A 19590-nucleotide genomic window follows, 5' to 3' on the forward strand; every position below is an offset into this window, starting at 1 on the left:
TTTCCCCCCAATTTAATAGCCTTTCCCCCAACCTAATCGGTTTTTCCCATCTCTCCGGTGCTTTCTGGTGTAACTCAGACCCCTTCTCAACCCGTTTTCTGACGGTTAAAGCAAACCACGCGGATTTTCTTCTCCTTTCACACAGCGAGGGCTCCGCCGCCTCGTCGTTCTGCTCCACGCCGCTGGAGTTGCACTCTTCTACGCTAATAAAACCTCTTCCCTTACGGATTTGGCTCCCGTGTCCTCGCATACGTCTCACGTCCCGCCGAGCCCGTCCTGCGTCCCCTCCTCGCCGCGGCCGAGGCATCTTTCCGGCAGCCGGCACGCAGCTCCACGCGGATTTTGAGGACTCCACGGCAGCTCCCAGCCGCTTGGTTGGTATCGAATGTGACGCGGTGAAGTTATTAAGGAGGGACCGAGTGACGTACAGCAGGAAAGCTTATTTCTTTAGAAAACAACAACTGCACCCACAATCCTCCCAAGGCAAAAAAAAAAGGGAGAAGTCGGCATTTAAGTGAACGAACTGCCCGAAATCACAGATACGGGGAATGCCCGAGTGTTTTTAATGAGAGGTGTTGAAATGCTTGGGTCAAAACAAGGAATGCAGGAGCTCTTTGTCCCCTCGCGGCGGTTCTCCGCGGCTGCTGCGAGCTCCGTTAGCACCGGAACGAGCTCGGTCTCTCCCAGATCCGCGCGGAGCAAAGCGCTCTTCCCCGCTTCGGCCGGGCGACCCCGTGCCCCGTGTAGCAGCTCCGAATTAAGAGAGAAACGAGGGAATCGAGATGCTTTTGTGGAGTGGCGGAGCACGTGCATTAAGCCAAGCGCTTCACTCGAGATGCGCGGCTTCTTTACCAGCTAATTCATTAATTACAAACCCTTCAGGAACGAGCGAGCGGGGAGCAGAAAACGTCACCGCTAAGAATGACGGAAGAGGTAATTAAAAAAGGACAACCAAGCAGGTACTGTCGCTTATTTTCTTCCTAGGTGTTTTTGGGAGAAAAACGACATTTTGGAGCCGCGCTTTTCCTTCCTACTCCTTCAGCAAAAAGGTCAGAGGACACAAAAAAGACGCTGTTAAACAAAGTAAGAGTTTAAAGCAGCAAACTGGGCCGAGTCAGCTCAGTCCTTGTCACTTCCACAGCAAAAAGTCTCTTTTTTTACCGTTATCTACCACGCTGGCTTTTATTTTTTACGGTATTTCAAGACTACGCGGCCCTTACGCTGGAAAAATAAGCCAAGAGAGACGCCGGCGTTCATGGAAAACCCAAGCAGGCTGCGACAACGCGCGTCCTTACCTGCAGTTTCCGTGCCATGGCCACCACCTCGTGATCAGCGGGGTTGTACTTATAGCAATTGGAGAACATCAATCGTACGTCCGCCGCAAATTCCTGAGCATCTCGGTATTCCCGGTTCTCCAGTTTAGACTAGAAAGGAGGAGAGGGGAAAAAAAAACCAAACAAAAAACTCTCCGCTGTTAACAGTGCAAACACAACAAACTGATTGACTGAATAACTACAGCCCCGTGGCGCCCATGGATTTCGCGCACCCGTTTTCTCCCTACGCTGGAATGACCGATTTTGCTCAGAAGAATGACTTAATTTTGGTCAAACGAAGGATTGCGGCCGGTTTACAAAAAATTAAGAGCCGACTACGGGCATCCTCAGTGATGTTCAGAAGAGGACTACGTGCTCTCCAAGCCACCTTCTCGCTGTCTACGTGGCTGACAGCAAGCTAGGCGGTTTGGATGAAGAACCCAACGGGGATGCTGTGTTGAAGGGCGGCGTTGAAGGCCAGGAGTACGAACCCCGGCTCTACCTGACCTCAACCAAGAAGGGCTGAACCTCCACGTCCGCCCAAGGTCGTGCGGTAGCAGAAGAATACGGTGGGTTTTGCTCAGATCGTTCCCCTAGAAGGAAGATCTCAAGAGCTGTTTGAACGGCGCAGCCTGGTTGGAGGGACAGAGGACACCAGGATGGTCCTTCACCCAACGATGGAAGAAGATGGCTTTGTCGATGCAGGGGACAGGATTCAACCACTTCACCTGCTTTCAACCATCCACCCTGCCTCCAGGAACCACGCTGGTGTCTCTAGAGCTTGGACCCCCACCCTAGGAGGGCACAGACCTGCTCTGCGGCTACCTGCTCCTGTCCCAAGCCTACGCGGAGCTGGGAGGACTGAGCCGGGTGGAGACAGCCTTGAGATGACCCCTCATCCCCCCCGAACGCCCCATCCAGCTGTGGCAACGCCAGCTGAGCCAAGAGAAGCTTCACGCCTCCTTCTCCCTCCCTGGGAAAGCGGGGTTGAGTTGGACAACTGGAAGACGGAGAACGCTCAACAGCTGTCCCGGCAACATCTGCCAAGGGTGACCTCAGACACGCAGCCCTGCCAGCCAGTCGGGCAGCGAGATGTACGGGCAGCAACGGACGTGCAAGACCTAACGCTCATCGCCAGCCGGTCCGGAGGAGAAAGGAGAAAGCCAAAGCCAAGAATTTTAATTCGGCATCCCCAAGGTTTGGCCCACCAAGATCCTACAGGTCCGAAACGCCGCTGACGAAGGAAGAGCCGCGATCCTCCTTGGCTTCAGCCCTGGTGTAACCTCGGCAAGGAGCGGGCTGCGGGAAGGGAAAATTCAGTCCCCTGGTTTTAAAACGCAGGCCCAAACTGGGCGAAGCAGGAGTTAGAGCTAAGCCTAAACTGCCTGCACGGGAAGTTAAAGACGTCTAAATAAGGAGTTAAGGTTTGGTAACTAAAAAGTTAGAGACTTCTAAATAAGGAATTCAGGTTTCCTAGCTAAAAAGTTAGATTCTAAATGATGAATTAATGTTTCAAGGGGAAACATGGATGACTTTGCAGTCGCTTTTTAAAATTAAACAACTCCAATAACGAATTAACGTTTGGAGGGGAAGCGTGGATGAATTTGCAGTCGCTCTTTAAAACGAAGCAATTTTAGACTAGAGGGAACTACCTGTGCTTGACAGAAGACTGATTTAGACGGACAACTTCAGAAAGACGGGCCTTTATTTTAAAAAGAATTGAAAATGGGGCTGGTTTAAATCAAATCCCTTTATTCCTGCGATTTATGCTCTCTGAGGCCATCTCCTGGGCTAAAAAAAAAAGAAGCGTAGATTTATACAGTAATGGAAATTTTCTATAAAAAACCCCGTGCGAGCGTTTCCTAAGAGCCCTTCTGGAAGGATGCCGGCTTGTTTGTTTTTCCCAAATGTCAGGATAACAGCAGGAGGCGAGTAAGAGAGACCGAATGTACCAGAAACCTACGGCCAAAATAAATCTGGCAGACATCTGAAGATGCCTGGTGCGCACACGCGGGGAGAAAATGATCTTTTTTTCAGCTCAGACCCCGACCTCCCCCTCTTATAAACCTGAGCTTACTTTGATTGTGCTCAGATCCATGGGATGTTTAATGATATCGCAATAATCGTGCAGTCCCAGTGCTTCCACATCCACAGGCTTGTAGAAGGGCCAGGCGTAGGCAGCGTGTTTCTTGGCGAACATCTCTTTGATGATCCCACTGCAGTATTTTAACTGCTCGGATATTTTGCTACTCTTTTCTACCACGTGTTGTTGAGAGTCTGGAACATCCTTCTTTGGAGGCTTCACCGGGCGGCTGCTTTCCCGGCGCGGACCCAGCTTGGTGGACTTGGGTTCGGCGGGCAGCGATGACGATTCATGAATTGGGTCGATGGTCGTTGGTGTCGTGGTGTCTGCTTTCCTCTTCACCCCTTTTTTTGTCTATAACCGAGCAAATAAATCAGTATTACTTTTGGCATCATACTTTTCGGCTTCAACCAAGCTGTGTTTCTTGTAGCGTTGACTCAGATTCGCCATCGCTAGTGACTCAAGCCTCACGGCAACACTACGAGAAGGACATTGGAAGCTCTTCCAAAAATATTTGGATATTGTTGGTCTGTACTGGGCTCTACAGAAAAACATACGGATTATCTCCGTTGTACCAGCAAAGGTCAAGGGCACGAGTCACTTCAGCAAGCCAAGATTTTCTTCCTGAGTCATATAAAGCTCAAGGAAGGAAGGTTTTAAGAGGATGAACGGGGTTTCCACGCAAACCTGGGTGGAATTCATCATGCCTAACCTTAACCAGTGTCGAGAGGGTCACCGTAGGCTCCTCATGTTTCTCAAACCATGAATTTTTTGACCAAACTGCGGCCGTTTGCCTCAAAATGAGACTCCAGCAGCAAAGCAAAGGGCAACCACTTGACCAACCGCGGCGTTTCAACGCCGTGAAGATAATTTAAGCTGTCACGTTAAGATAATTAAGGAATCACTCACCTTCACGGGCTGGGCGGGTGTTGGGATAACGGGAGGGTGAGGCTGGATGGGCTGGGGAGCCGGGGTCGGCGGCGCGGGGGCCTGGGGAGCAGGCGGAGGCGGCGCAGGAGGTTGAGGAGGCACCATCGTCATTACTGGGGCCGGGATGATGAGGTCGGGGGTGACAGAAGGAAAGGAATGAGTCGTCTGCGCCGACTGGAGGTTTTGCTGCGGCGCCTGTGTCTGCGCCGGGGACGATGCTTGGGTTGCGTTCGGTACCGTGGATGATCCTGGTTTGGATGTCACTGCCAAGAGAAAAGAAAAGAAAAGGTTGCTTCTCTCTTCAAACTTAGTTGTTTTAACAGGAAAAACAATTAACGTTTCGTAATAACGCCATTTAAAGAACACTGCTCGTTAGATAATTAGTATCTTGCAGTTCCCGTTCTTGAGCAACCAGTCAGGGACAAACGCTCGCCACGTTCTCCTTCACGAGGATTATTTTTATGGCTCGCTAGGTGAAATGGTGAAGCAGCTCAGGACCTAACGCTGCCAAAACCCCTCCAGAAAAAGACCAAGATCAGGCCAAAGGTGTCCTCCTCTCTTCCCCTTCCCTTCACACAAGATTTCTTGCAGGCAGGGCAAGAAGATGAGCCCCTCTTTTCCTGCCTACCCTTTTTTCCTAGGCAACGGTTCTTGACTATCATCATTTTGGAGTCAAAACCGGGCAGCTCTTCCTTCGGGAGCAATTTTGTGCTCCGTTATCAGGAAGAGTTTCTTAATTCTTGGTGATTTAAGTCATCGCAGCTGCTATTGTCCGGAGGAAATCTCTCCCGACGGCTGGAGAGGGAGATCCTCGTTAGGTGATTTCAAACACGGAGCAACCGTGGGACACGAGGCTGGAATTGTCAGCGCCGTCCTTGGACCTTCTAGGGTCCCCGGGGAAGTCACCTCCCTTGCTGGAGCTGCTGCTGCTTTGCAGGGCAAAGCTCTGACCAAGCTTCCGAACCTTCCGGCATGGAAAAGGGGAATGCTGCAACGCTTGGACGATGCTGGGACGCGCCACCAGCAGACCTTCAAGACGGCGGTAGCAGCAAAGTGAGGTCAACTCCAAAGCCTGGCGAAGGTTTGAGACGAGCAGGTATTACAGGAGCACCTTCTGCCAGGTATCGAACATACTTCGGTAGCAATAATTGGATCTTTACCTTCAGCAAGAAGAGAGCTCGCTACTTTTGAAAACACGGGGACTATCCTTTATGCACATCCCGAGCAGAGAGAAATCCCGCCGCTCGAGCCGTACCTGTGCTCGCCTCCCAAGCTGCAGAGACTGGATATGAGCTGCTATTTCACCGCTCTCTCAACAGGGAGACTCTCCCGAGCGCGACACGTTAGCTGCGTGTCCTGCCTCGCCGGCTATCCAACACCTCTTCCAAGAATCACTCCGAAAAAATAATTAATGAGAAAAGGAACGCAGCCAGATTTGCTGCCGATCAGTCCCCAGGGGCTGCAATTACTGCAATGCCGCTAGGAAAACGCTGCGTGTTAACAGACGCTCAACTACGACCGCTAGCGAGCTTATTTCCACGAAAAACGCAACAGCAACCTCTTAAGAGAACCAAATCGGGAGTTTTCATCCCGTTCTCCTTGCGAAGTGGCAGCGCAGCGGGTGGTGCCTCTCAATCGGGTGGGGACTCGTAGCCAGAGGGATCCCGTGGGTCCTGCTGGGATCCCGTGGGTCCTGCTGGGTCCCTGGAGCAGCTCTGCATCGCCGAGGCAGAGCCGACACGCTTCACCTCCTACCTTGCGCAGGAGCTTGAGATTTCTAGTAGAAACCTGTGGGGTTTTTGCAGCAAAGCTTTCCAGCCAGCATCACACCTGCTTTTTAATCATTTAACCCCAAATCGGTTATCCTACGCTGAATTTAGCACGCAACATTTAACAGGAGGCACGGCAGACCAGAGGAAAATGATCTTGCAGGTCCCCGAACAGATATTCTAGATAGTAAACATGTAGTTATTCTATTCTATTATTATATTATTCTACTCTATTATTATATTACCCTATATAGTAAATCACAAGGTCGAAGCACCAGGTGTGGGACGCCCCAGGCTACGTATGGGCCATAGAGGGTTTCTGGATGACCCTACGGCTCCCTTGGGAGAGCTGGTCAATGCTGTAGGTGAAGGGAGCTGGAGGATGACGAGCTCGGGTGGGGACCTACACGTTATATATGCTACAGGGTCGCGGCAGAGAAAAGGAGACCCGAGTTCGTAAGCGCCTCTCTACGCCGTGTAGGTAAAAAGATCTCCTCCCCGGGTGATTTCATCGCTTCTCCTTCAAAGAGGCGCTGGGCAAGGCGATGGCCAATCGTTTTCTAACCAAGGAGAGCTTCTCCCTGCACACAGTACTGGACTATCAGGGATAGTGCCTAAAAGAAAAACCAATTAAAAAAAAAAGAATCTCAGCTACAAGTAATCGGGACTTGGTCACGTGCAGAAAAAACCATAAATCGGGTTTGTTGGTGCTTCAAAACCCGGATTTCATGAAGCTGAAAGGACTCAACAACACGGAGAGGAGGAGAACTAGAGCCGTGCAAGGAAAACACGCGTGGACACAAGCACAGCCCTGTCACGGAGAGAGAGGTGGACAGGGAAAAACTGCCAAGGGAAGGGAAAAGAAAATAAAAGCCAAAATACTTGAAGTCGTTTGAGTCGGCTTTACGACCCCTTTTTTGTTCCTCGGGGTTTTAGATGAAAAGCTGTTCTGAAAATGGTAGGAAGTCTACGGAGAAAGATGATGAATGTCAGTAATAAATCGGGGAAGACTCAGAGGATTTAGTAAATATTGCTGCTGTGAATTTGCACTCGCTGTCCGGGTGATGGCAGTACAGAAATGTTTTCTCTTCCAAAAGCTACCGAGGGCGTTCATCAGCAACCACCGGAGCCCGATTTCTTCTCTATTACCCAGACAACCGGTCCCCAAACCCCTCAAGGGCCGACCGTTGAAACCCCTGGCCACCTCCTGCTGATTTTTCCTCGGAAAATAACATGTTCGGATCCCAGCACGACCGGTCAGAGGCTGAGACAAGAAGAGACGGGAGGATTCCCGGCATTCCAGAAGGGTTGCGGGACGCTCGCGCCAGCTCGCAGGCAGTAAACACGGTCCAAGCATCTGGTTTTTTTGGTGGCCCAAGCTCGGTGACGCTCCCGCACGTGACATCGGCCTCGGTACCGCACCGCGTTCGGGTTAAAAGAATGAGAACGATACAAGACCAAGATGCGAGACGTTTAAAATTCAGAAGGGGATCTCGAGAGTGGACACGCGCCTGCTGAGGTGCCGCCGAGATCAAGTCACGGCCAGGATGTTCTCCGCCCTTTGACGAACGATCCGACGGCGTCGGCAGCCGACGTCAAGCCCGGGGAACGGTTGATATCCCCCCCCCAAAATGAGCTAATGAAATCCCTGAGGTTTAAACAGGGGAATCAGGCGGCTCTTTTAGCTCTAGCAGCAGTCACACCTATGCCCAGTCACGGTGTGCAGAGTTACTGATGTGAAGAACCGGAGAGGGTTCATGAAGAGCTGTAAAGGAGGACTGAGGGATTGGAAAAAATTCCTTACGGTGAAGGAATTCGATTATTACGGAGAACACAGACTGGAAAACAGGGGAGCCGTCAACATAACGAAGTTAAAGAGGAGAGGGTGCTGCAGAGTTCAGCCCAGAACCGTATCAGGAAAATAGCAAACTCGGCAGCTAGTTAGCGTGCTCCTCCTCTAAAGCGCCAGCAGAGGCACTTCAGGGTTTTTTTTCCACTCTATATTAGATGTTCTTCTACGAGACAGACCGTAAATAAACGCATCGGTGGCTGAACCGCGCTCTTCTATTACGTAGCAGAGAGGGGATTGGATTAAGCGAGCAAAACGGTGCTTTTTGATCCTGTAAATTATGAATCCGGGCGCAAAGCTTCAAAAAAAGGAAAAAAAAAAAAAAGCCCACATCATTAACATAAAGCCTTAAGGTATCAACAGACACAAATACAGAACATCATTTTACCGATTTATACCCTTAAATAGGGTTCAAAATGCTGCGGTTCAACTTTACGCAGAGCCTAAAGCGTGCAGGTTAGTATTTCAGCCCTGAAAAAGAGCAAGACAAGGTAAATTAATCAGTCTGGCCGCAAAAAAAAAAGGGGTTTCCGGGATGCTGGCCGAGCACGGGTCAGCTCTGCGCAAAGTGAACTCATCTTCGGGGAGCGGCGTTCCACCTCGCCTGGGGCAGCGCATCCTTTCGAAGGACGGTAAGCTCGTCAGGCATCGTTATCTATCCCCAACCATTGCAAAATTAAGAAACGAGGCACGGAGATGGTAACTCGAGGCGGTTACACGGAGGACAGCGGTGGGTTGCGATGCTCGGAACTGCCTTCAGGCGCTCTCCACGCCAGGATTGACCCGTCGGTCTGGAGCCGTCACCTTGCCGTCGGTTCCTCTGGGGTCACCGAGGCTTTTCTAACACAACGCCGACTTTTTTGGTAATGGCACCGAGTCCATCCGGGAGGACGTGAGAAGCGGCTGTGAAACCCTAAGAGGTCTGATACAACAGAGTTCGTGCTGCTTTTTAACAGCTGTACTTTTCCCTCGGGGTATTGCGAGGGATATTTCATCATCTCAGCTCCCCGACAGCAGAAATGAAACACTTTTACTATCGCTCTCAGCTTGTTACCTTCGTGGAAAAGCAGGGGACGGCGACGTTTCACCAGCACTGTAAATACACGTGCCTCAGCAGGGCTGTATTTACTGCAAGGTCTGTCCCCAACACTCCTCCTCCCCCAAAAACGATGCCCATGAAGCCACGGACGAGGGACTTACCTCGCCCTGCCTTTCACCGGAGGGAGTCTCGCGCAGACAGGCAAGAGCGTGAGGCAGCCACCCTCCTTCCCACCCGATTTTAGACGCTCTACGGAATAGAGCCAAGGCACCGAGAACGCCGCCGACCACGGCAATCCCACGGAAGGATGGCTGGGATTAATTAACACCCCAATTAAACACCCCAGTTTACGCAGGATGAAACCAGGTCCAGGGCTTGCCGTCAAGACACGGCGTGAAGTTGAGCGTGGCTTAACCGCGAACGTTGCACGAATAAGCATCGTACCTGCTTCCTTCCTCGCGCGTCCTCTTCCTTTCGTCTGGGCTATAACGATTTCCGTTTCCTCCTGGGTCATTTCGGAGATTTTCTGCAGGAAAAGCTTTTCTAGAGCTTCCGCCATTAAGACTATGTCATCCCCTGGCTGGAGGAAAAACAGGTATGATAAATTAGGCAAAGCATATATGGAAATATATGCCTTTATATAAATATATAGAGAGAATTTCTCTCTGGAAATACTTCCAGAGAGAGGACTTTGTATTTTCACCCTCCTTAGCGCTGCTATTTCCATGACGGTACAGCGGAAAGGCGTACGTACGGGAAACTGTCCCAAAGGCCGACTACGCGGACAAATCCTCACCCTAAAGCCCTTGTATTTTATAGGCAAAACCAGATGACGGGCAGGGACGTCGCCAAGCAGACGCGTCGGAGAATAAACCGATGCAAGGTGTTACCTGCACGCGGCAAAGGCCGTTTTCCGAACGAAGGGAGGGAGGAAAACGGAGGGAAAAGGGAAGAGCTGGAGTAATGCCAGCCGGTCATTTCCACCATGCGAGATCCCCCTGGCTTGGTGGGTCTCATGGAAGAGGTCTCTCCATAGAGCATCAGGGTAGGGGATAAAAAGAGCTCGGCACGGGCTTGCAAGGAAATTTCCTCCCTGAAAAAGGAGGTTTTTAATGAGGAAGTTGACTGTTCCGCGCCTTCAGCTGTTGCTAAATCGGCGGGGAAGGAGAGGACGGCACTAAGTGGTCCTTACAGATCCGGAGGAGAAGCCTGTATTTGCAAAGGTCAAGGAAAACAGAAAGGAGGACACCTAGAGAGGATGAGATCTTCTGCCCAGGGGCACTCTGCAGTGGCGTGGGTGAGAAGAGACAGGAGATACGAAGGTTTGAAGTTGTTTTGTGGAGAGTAATAAAATTTGGCAGAGAGGGAAGGGGAGGCAGGAACAGAACAAGAGTCCGGATTGAGGTGAAGGCGATAAAGCAATGGCCGTCACTGTCACGACATGGTGACAACAAGAGAAGGCGGCTTCAGCTCTGCCATCGGCACACGGACGGTTAAAACCACGCTTGCCCATCGGACGGCCCGGCTGACGGTTTGCAGGCTCCGTGCGGTCCACAGAGATGTTCCTTTACCTTAGATGATTTCCTGCCTTCCAGCCTGGAGGAGACCGGTGAAGATCAGGGAGGACAGGGGAGATCAGGGAGAAAGCTGGCAGGGGGAAGACACCGTGGTGGGAGAACGTGGCAGAAGACTTTAAGGTGCACATGAGCCATTTGAAGCCTTTAAGAGCCTGCCCTCGTTCCAGTTGCATCGCGCGGGCTCAAACCAGAAAGGGCGACGGCCAAGGAGATGGTTTGGAAGGACCAAAACTGCTAATGACTATTTGGAACAAACCAGAAAGGTCTTGTGCAACATTTCTGAGAGGAGGAGGAGGAAAAAAAAGGTCAAAGCACACGAGGGTGAAGCAACGGGGACGGAGAGAAAAGACCCGTGAGAAACGAAGAGCAGAAACCGAACGGGAACTGAAACGCTCGGGCAAGCGGTGGGAAGGGTGGAGGTGGTCGGGGAAGGAAAAGGCTGGAGGCTCTGACCGCGTCTCGCTGGCTTCGAGGACGGCAGTAAACACCTCGTTTGTGGTTGTGGTCCTTTTGCTACTTAAGAAGACAACGAGCGAGCATCTTGCGCTCAGTACAGCCTGGCACCACCTCCGAGAACCTGCTCCAACTCGCCGCCCTCCACCATCACCCCCCAGGTTTTGGCCGACACAGGCCACTGTCCCACCACCACCGTTTGTGGAAATGCCCCGGGCTGCTCCTCATCCCTCCGGATATTCTTTCCTGCACCCCAGGCGGTTGCACAACTGTTTATAAAATGGTTTTCCGGATGTTTCTCACTGTCCGGAGGGGAAATCTACAGCGAGGTGAAGGTCAGGCACGATAAACGCGACGCGCTGCTCCGTATATCCCCGTTTTTTTCCCTACCAGAGTTTCAAACCAGCCTTAATTCGGCTTCTTAACAAAGCCAGAGAAAATAGGAAGCACAGACCTACTCCTCAAGTATTCGTCTGATAACGCTCGTGGCTCTGCTTAAGTCAGACCCTAAGAGAATCTTTAACATTTCCTTTTAAGAAGAAGAAAGAAAAAAATAAAAGAAACGGAATGATGTCTAGACTGAAGATGTCTGCTAATAATTCTTCTGGGAGGGAAGGCTGCTAAGCCAGCCCTGTCTGCGTCTTGCTTGTCGGCAGAAGACAGACGTGCCCGAGCTCCCATCGGTTTAATCCCGTTTGTTTTCCTAAAGAAGCTGACCTCGGCGGCGGTTCCTTTTAAGGACTGTTCGAACAAGCAACGCCTGCATTTCCGCGCCGGTCCAACGAGGACGTGGAAGATTTCCCTTGGAAAAAACGCAGATTTGGGAACTTTTCGTACCTTATTGTAGATGTAGCAGTTTGTAAACATCGTGTTAAAATCCTGGATACATTCTTGAGCGTTCCAGTAGTAGTTATTCTCCAAGCGTTTCTTTATTGTTCCCATATCCATCGGAGTTTTAATTATCTTATAATAATCCTGCAAAGGGCAAAGAGGGAGATGTCAGCGTGGGAACGACAACATCAGCCACGCACGCGTCTGCACGGAGCTTAAGGACCGGGGATTCCTCCATCTCATCCCCGGACCCACCTGGGTGGGATCCCCCAAGCCCAGCAGATATTTAGCTGCCAGACTTAGTCCCCACCAGCCTCTCAGCCGGGATTTTTAATTAAACAGCAGGACAAACCTTTGGCAGAGGAGCAATTTACCCCCCGAGGCACAAAATTTTCCCGATTCCGGGTTGTCGGTTGGTCACGGTGCCGAGTAATTCCTAAAAATCTTATGGGAAATGAATGACCCTTCGCAGGAGGTCACACGTCGAACGCAGCGACAGGAGAAGTGGGGAAATCAGATTTGCTACAGCCCCTTAAACGCATCCGGATTAATACAAAAGAAGTTGCTTCTATTTTTAGGCATAATGTTTAGGGGAAAAAAAGGGCTGGAAACACCGTTGCTCCACATGCAACAGGAGCTCGTTCCTACCACGAAGAAATTAAATAGCCTAATGCCCGAGTAGCGGGTGATATATTTAGAGCGATTATATCTTAAAGGTAAAACAGGCAAGGGAAGTGGGTGTTACGCAGAAACATCTCTCTCAAGGGAGAGCATCTCAAGGGAGGAAGGGAGGGAGGCAACAAACCTCCTCGTGTGGGACCTGGAGGGGTCCGAACCAGATGTGCGGCAGAGGAGATGTTGCTGTGATTTATTTAGAGATAAATGATCTCTAAATTACGCTTCGATTTTTGCTAGCTCCTTCGGTTTTGTTCTAACTCCTCCTGGTGATGGCGCCCGGGTTGAGGCAGGGAGCAGGCAACGGGAAGGGCTGCACCGTTCCCTTTCCCGTCCGTGATGTGCCGGGCAAGACGCCGGCGGGCAGCGATGCAACCCTTGTGCAGCAGAAGGCGGCTTCTGTGCCGATTTAGAATCATTTAGGTTGGAAAAGACCATGGAGTCCAACCCTTAAGCTAACACTGCCAAGTCCACCACTACACCATGTCCCGCAGCACCACCTCTACAGGTCTTTTCAATACCTCCAGGGATGGGGACTCCACCACTTCCCTGGGCAGCCTGTTCCAAAGCTTGACAAGCCTTTCGGTGAAGACATTTTTCCCAATATGCCACGTAAACCTCCCCTGGCACAACTTGAGGCCGTTTCCTCTCGTCCTATGGCTTGTTACTTGGGAGAAGAGACCGACCCCCCCTCGCTACAACCTCCTTTCAGGTGGTTGTAGAGAGCGATGAGGTCTCCCCTCAGCCTCCTCTTCTCCAGGCTGAACAACCCCAGTTCCCTCAGCCGCTCCTCATCAGACTTGTTCTCCAGACCCCCCACCAGCCTCGTTGCCCTTCTCTGGACACGCTCCAGCACCTCGACGTCCTTCTTGGAGCGAGGGGCCCAAAACTGAACACAGTATTCGAGGTGCGGCCTCACCAGGGCCGAGTACAGGGGCACGATCACTTCCCTACTCCTGCTGGCCACACTATTGCTGATACAGGCCAGGATGCCATTGGCCTTCTTGGCCGCCCGGGCACACTGCCGGCTCATGTTCAGCCGGCTGTCGACCAGCACCCCCAGGTCCTTTTTCGCCAGGCAGCTTTCCAGCCACTCTTCCCCAAGCCTGTAGCGCTGCATGGGGTTGTTATGGCCAAAGTGCAGGACCCGGCACTTGGCCTTGTTGAACCTCATACAGTTGGCCTGGGCCCATCGATCCAGCCTGTCCAGGTCCCTCTGCAGAGCCTTCCTACCCTCGAGCAGATCAACGCTCCCGCCCAACTTGGTGTCGTCTGCAAACTGACTGAGGGTGCACTCGATCCCTTCGATTTACTGCAAATTAACTTAAAATTGGCGTCTGTTATGAAACGGCTCGCGTGTTACCGACGGCGCTGCAAGGCGTGAGAAACGCAGCGGTCGTTTGAGTACTCGGATGCTCTGTGAAAGGCTCCGAGTGTTTTAATCTCAAAAAAAGACTCCGCTGATAAAGCAGCGGAGATCAAGCAAGGGTTTAAGCGAGGCAGAGAAAAACGTGCTGGGCTTTGGGGAGCAGCAGTAAGGCAGAGCCCAAGCTGACAGATGATTTGCTTAATAATCTTTGATGCTTAGTAATTTTTGGTGCTTAATAATTTTTAGTGCTTAACGATTTCTGGCGCTTAACGATTTCTGGCACTTAACAATTTTTGGCGCTTAACAATTTTTGGTGCTTAACAATTTTTGGTGCTTGGCTGGGGCACAGAGGACCGCAGCCCCTCTCTCCCTGACTCCTGAAATATTATTCCTACTTTCTTCTCCGCGTCCCGGCAGAACGAGGAGGGTGGTAAAGGGCAAAGCAGTAGCTGAGCCAGTGGAGATTCCCCCTCGTGTGCCTATTTTCTAAAAGATCATAGAATCGTACAGTCATTTAGGTTGGAAAAGACCCTTAAGATCATCGCGTCCAACCGTTCAAGACGGATTCTGTGATTTCAGGAGAAGGGCGGACGCAGGCGCCAGACCCCAACGGTCTCGCTCCTTCCACCGAGAACCATCTCCTGGTCTCTCCGCCTCTACTTACAGGCAGGTTCAGCTTGACGGCGTCCACGGGCTGCTGGAAAGGCCACGCAAACTGGTGCTTCCATAGCGTCTTCAGCACCACCTTGAGCAGATACTGCAGCTGGTTGGTCTGTCGCTTGGGTTTGTTGGGGTTGGAGGTCTCCGGCGGAGGGGGATTAACGCCTACAGCACTGCCTTGTTGGGGTTGAGCCTGGGACTGCGTCGTAGACATTTGGGTGGTTTCTAGTCCATCCCCCATTACCGGCAAATTTCTCAGTCTCGTTCCAGGGCCGCTCTCCGCCGACATGCTATTGATCCCATTGCATTCCTCACCGGACACCCTGCAAAACAAGGAGAAGGGAGACGAGGTCACTTCAACCCCGGCTTTCGGTACAAGGCGCTGCTTAAAAATAAACCGGCGGACCTCCGCCAGACTAGCTCGGGCAACTAGACCTCACTAAGCCCCGCTCGCTTAGTGACAGCGTTGTGTTGTCCCAACGAATGATGTCAGCATTCCGCATCCCGGGGTAAGAAAGGATATTCCGAGGCAATCTGCCGTCTCTTCCACGCCAGGCGTCGGCGTCGCCTCTCCGCTCCTTAGCGAGCGTGAGTTTTATCCCCCTTCTTGCCTAATCTGGTCAACAGGACTCCAATGTTCTCCATAAAGAGCCCTCGTTGCCTCTAAACGAGGCTCTAACGAGCAAAACTCGCTCTTGGCAGGGACCAGCTTCAGCTCCAGGGTTGGGTTCGCCAACACGGGGAAGAGAAGTTAAGTTGGTGTTGGCCAACTTCTAGCTCCAGCTAAAGGAGCCCAGGGTGACACGGTTATCTCCTTTCAGCTTCTCGGTAGCCCCCACCCCGCCACCACGGGTCAGCTCACCCCAATTTAGTGCCAAAGTCTGTCTTTTAGGTGAACGTGGAGCTTCCGCGGGATGCTTCAGCTGAACCATGCAGCGGACAGACCCACATTTAATTCACACTGTCTGCTTTCGGTAGATAATTTAGGTAGATAATAACTTTAGGCAGTTAATTTAAGTAGACAATCTTTAGGTAGTTAATTTAGGTAGATAATCTAGGTAGATAGTAACTTCAGGTAGTTAACAATCTAGGCAGACAAAACTTTAGGTAGTTAATTTAAGTAGATAATTTAGGTAGATAATCTTGAGGTAGATCATCTAGGTAGATAAATCTTAAAACAGGTAACTTAGGTAGCTAATTTAGGTAGATCATCTAGGTAGACAATCTAGGTAGATCATCTTTAGGTAGATCATCTAGGTAGGTCATCTTTAGGTACGTCATCTTTAAGTAGATAACCTAGGTAGATAATCTTAAGGTAGATAACGCAGGTAGATAATTTAGATAGATAATCTTTAGGTAGATAATTTAAATAGCATTCCGAAGACCAGAAACTTGGGAAAAAAAGGCATTTCTGCTGAGCCTACGGACTTCTCCCAGGGCACATTTCAGAGCTCTCCAAAGACCACACGCAGCCCGTCCGTCTTCTTAAACTACAGCTGCGTGAAGGGGTCACCACCGAGCCAGGACCGGCCGCCGTGAACCGGCGGCTTCACCACCACCACGCGGTGAATCCCCACCCTCGCTGGGCGTGTGGGACCTTCCTCGTGTAAGGACACCCTCCGTGACGTGCGTCCTTCGCCTAATTTAACGCTGAGCACACGTAGCACACGCTAAGCTTAAGACATGCAGCTATTCATTAGAGAAGACCACTATATATTGTGCGAGATGAATTAAGAGCCTCGTTATTCACCAGTTTCGAGTGACACCTGGGGGAAAGTGAGGAAGAAAACGTTTCCCATCTCTCCACTCGTGGGGTTATCGAGTGCTTTCTCAGCTGGGGCAGAACTGATTTGGTTTAGGACTGCCAGCCCTGCGTGATCTGGAAAAAAAAACCCACTCGGCGCCGAGGCATTAACCTCGGCGGAGCAAACTTCTGCACGTGTACTTGGCCTTGAGTCAGTATGTAAGTATATATAGGCAGGTATATGCGCAAGACAAGCATCTGGCCAGGGGTTTGGGTTTTTATGCTGCTGCCGTAGAGCAGCCCCGTGTCTCTGGTCGTGGTCTGGACGCGCAGACGTGGTCCCCCCACATACCGCAGCAAGGGACGAAGAGCCAGAGAGATGAAGCATCTGTGCAATTTTACCTGCCACGTCCCTCATCTGTTTCCGAGTCCCCGTAAAACCTCAGCCAGTCTTAAACCCCTGCTTAAAGTCTGCGGTCCGTTGCTTTTCCTGGCCTAAAACCAACACCGACCCACTAACACACCGGGGCGACATCAGATTTTGGTCTTTAGATGATGGGTTTTAACTTTTCAGGGCTCCAAGCGAGTTGAAGCATCGCTCAAGCGGCAAGATCGCCGCGGCAGACGCCCTTCGTTCACCCGGGATATTTCATAGCCGTGGATACAGGAGTATCACGTCCAGAGAGCTGTTAGCTCAGCTGTCCTGTGAAACCTCTCTACCCCCAGGTTTCATTTTGCTCCTGATTTTCTCCCCCCGTTAGCGGAGTAGCCTGCCCGCTCTCTGCAGGGGAGATTTAACTCAAACACGACACGATTTGGAGGCAATTTGGATCTCCCTCTCTTGCAAAATTCCTTGAATTTTGCTTCGGGGTGGTGCTGATTCCTCTAGGTCGCCTATTAAAGGGAAGCTCTCAAGTGGTAAACTGTTCTTAAAAGTGGTGGCCAAGCAAAAGGAATCCTCTTTACTCACTGCAAGGGGCTACATTACCTTGTAGGATACATTGCCATATAATTTTGCCCCAGAAAATGATGCAGAGTCAGAAGTTGCTTGGCTTGTCCATCTATCTTCCGTGGCTTCAGGCACAAATGCCTTTAGATACTGTATCTGACGAAACAAACAAAGCAATTAATCTGAGGCATCAACCCAAGGCATCAGAAATGAAGGCTACCTCCAGAGAATTATATATTTTTTAACGTAACATCAATAGTCCAGCGAAGCAAAGGAGTCTACGGACACCTGCGAACACGAGACACCTACGGGAAAACGAGGAACCGGCACTGGCACTTCAGTTCTTCCCAGGCATTTTTCCACCTTCAGGGCAAGCTCCTTCCCGAAATTCATCGTTTCAAGGACTGCGACCGACCGATTTCCTCCTGCTCCCTCTTAACACAATAGCTCTCCCAGAGCCAGCCGTGAGAGGAAGCCAAGGAGTTGTTATTTATTTTTTTTTTAAAGAGAAGGGAAAATATTTCATCATCGGTTTAATTTCTTCCCCGTCCGCTTAAAAGCGAAGGCTCTAACCACCCGTCCGGGTGGTTACGTATTCTATCACATTTACCCTTTCATTTTCACTTATTTAATTTATCCCTTATCTTTTTCACCGTCTCCTTGCTCCTTTGGAGGGATCCTACCGGTCTCCTCTTGGGTTTCCAAACTCTAGCGACTTATTTTTTTAAGGGATCAGCTGGAATTACACCGATTTATGCCATTCTTCTCCTCCCTCCCCCTGTAAAAGGATGCTCTGAATCTCTCCCCCGGCCTGGCCGTTACGTTACGGCTCCTCTTACGTTACCGCCCCACCTGTGGGTCAAAACATCAGGAAAAAAACCCATCAGAAAAATCTCAATTTTTAACCGGTTGCTCGGCCCGTCTCAACGGACCAAGGCTTCGCAGCCCGACTCGACCTAAAGGCGAGCGGGGTCTCGCCCCCAGCAGCATCGCCCCAACGCACCCCCAGCCTCATCTCTCCCCAGAAACACGGGCACCGCTGCCGCGTGCAGGCTCGGGACGGTCCCGGCTCCCGCCACGAAGCCGCCTCTTCTATTCTCAGGAAACATACGCAATTATCGGTACGGAGAAGCTCGTCGGGGAGTTTAGTGAAACTGGGTTTGGTGTCTGCTCTGCGGGTAAAACGCAGCAGCAAAATAAGCAAGAACGGGAGGACGGAGAACGCAAACCCGGATTTTACCGTACAGTGAGGTATAACCTATAAATCTGATCCCTCTTCCAGACTGCGCTACGGATGCTGCCTTCGGGTTTTCTTAATTTATGAAGGAAGTGCTATGCTTGGGTTTTCTTAATCTGATCTATACTATCGATCAGCAATCTAATCTCTGTTAGATTAGGTTAGGTACCTAATCTGTATTACCGATTGTGCGACCCTCGGGTTTTCTTAACCTACGGATTAAGATGGAGCTACGGTCAGGTTTTCTTAATCTAATCTACATTACCGATGAGAAACCTCATCCCTATTAGATCAGAAATCTAATCCGTATTACCGATTGTGCTACGTTCAGGCTTAATTGATCGATTAAGATGGTGCTACATTTGTGTTTTCTTAATCTGATCTGTATTATAGATCAGAAACCTCATCCCTATTAGATCAGAAATCTAAGCTGTGTTACGGGTTGTGCTATAGGTGGTGCTACGTTCGGGTTTTCTGAATTTCTTCGGCTTAAGAAAACCCGAACGTAGCACCACCTTCATCTACAGATTAAGACAATAATTCGTAAGAAGAAAATAATCCGTAGATTAAGAAAACCTGCACGTAGCGCCATCTCAAGATGTGGCGACCAGAAAGCCTTCGTTAACCTTACTGGTAAGAGGCAGACCACGGTACTCCGCATCGTACCTTCTCGCTCGGCCGCAGATGACGCATTTATTTACGGCAACATGGAAAAATCCGGAAAAATCCTTACTCGATTACGGTGATTAATGTTTACGCGCTTCATTAGGTAAAGGTATAAGCGAGACGCGGGAGGACGGACCTCGCTGGGATGGTATCTAGTGTCGAGAGGCTCAAGTTCACCGGGACCGCGCTCCCTGCGCTTGGCCGGATCCACGTGATTTTAATGCCGCCTGCCAAAAACCAAAATCCTGGTTTCCCCCCCTCCCACCCCCCAGGGAAGAGGCGGGAAGGGAAAGGGCTGTAATGCGACGCGGGAGCCGGCAGAGGGAACTGCCAGGCCAGGAGGAGCCCGGGACCTGCAGAAGGACCTCTCCTTCTTCCACCCTAAAGCTGAGCCGGGGGAGGTGGGGATGGGGGGGAGCAGAGACGATATCGGGGGGCGGGGGCGG

The 19590-nt window shown here is 50.9% G+C and overlaps 1 protein-coding gene across 9 annotated transcripts in view; it reads right to left on the bottom strand.

Moving 5' to 3' along the window:
- Nucleotides 1-19590, bottom strand: part of BRD4 (bromodomain containing 4) — an 83017-nt gene that overhangs the window by 33164 nt on the left and 30263 nt on the right. For 6 of the 9 annotated variants that reach the window (XM_076360803.1, XM_076360805.1, XM_076360811.1 and 3 more), the window contains exons 3-9: nucleotides 17281-17397; nucleotides 14553-14871; nucleotides 11851-11988; nucleotides 9428-9563; nucleotides 4306-4589; nucleotides 3391-3750; nucleotides 1296-1424 (exon numbers count right to left, since the gene is read on the bottom strand). In XM_076360803.1, the coding sequence (XP_076216918.1) occupies nucleotides 1296-1424; nucleotides 3391-3750; nucleotides 4306-4589; nucleotides 9428-9563; nucleotides 11851-11988; nucleotides 14553-14871; nucleotides 17281-17300 (1386 nt within the window). In that variant the 5' untranslated portion in view covers nucleotides 17301-17397. Of the gene's footprint in view, nucleotides 1-1295; nucleotides 1425-3390; nucleotides 3751-4305; nucleotides 4590-8332; nucleotides 8357-9427; nucleotides 9564-11850; nucleotides 11989-14552; nucleotides 14872-17280; nucleotides 17398-19590 lie in introns of those variants that run through there. The other 3 variants (XM_076360806.1, XM_076360807.1, XM_076360809.1) reach the window with 2 other exon arrangements.

Source organism: Aptenodytes patagonicus, chromosome 30 (genome assembly GCF_965638725.1).
Source record: "Aptenodytes patagonicus chromosome 30, bAptPat1.pri.cur, whole genome shotgun sequence".
Classification (NCBI taxonomy): domain Eukaryota; kingdom Metazoa; phylum Chordata; class Aves; order Sphenisciformes; family Spheniscidae; genus Aptenodytes; species Aptenodytes patagonicus.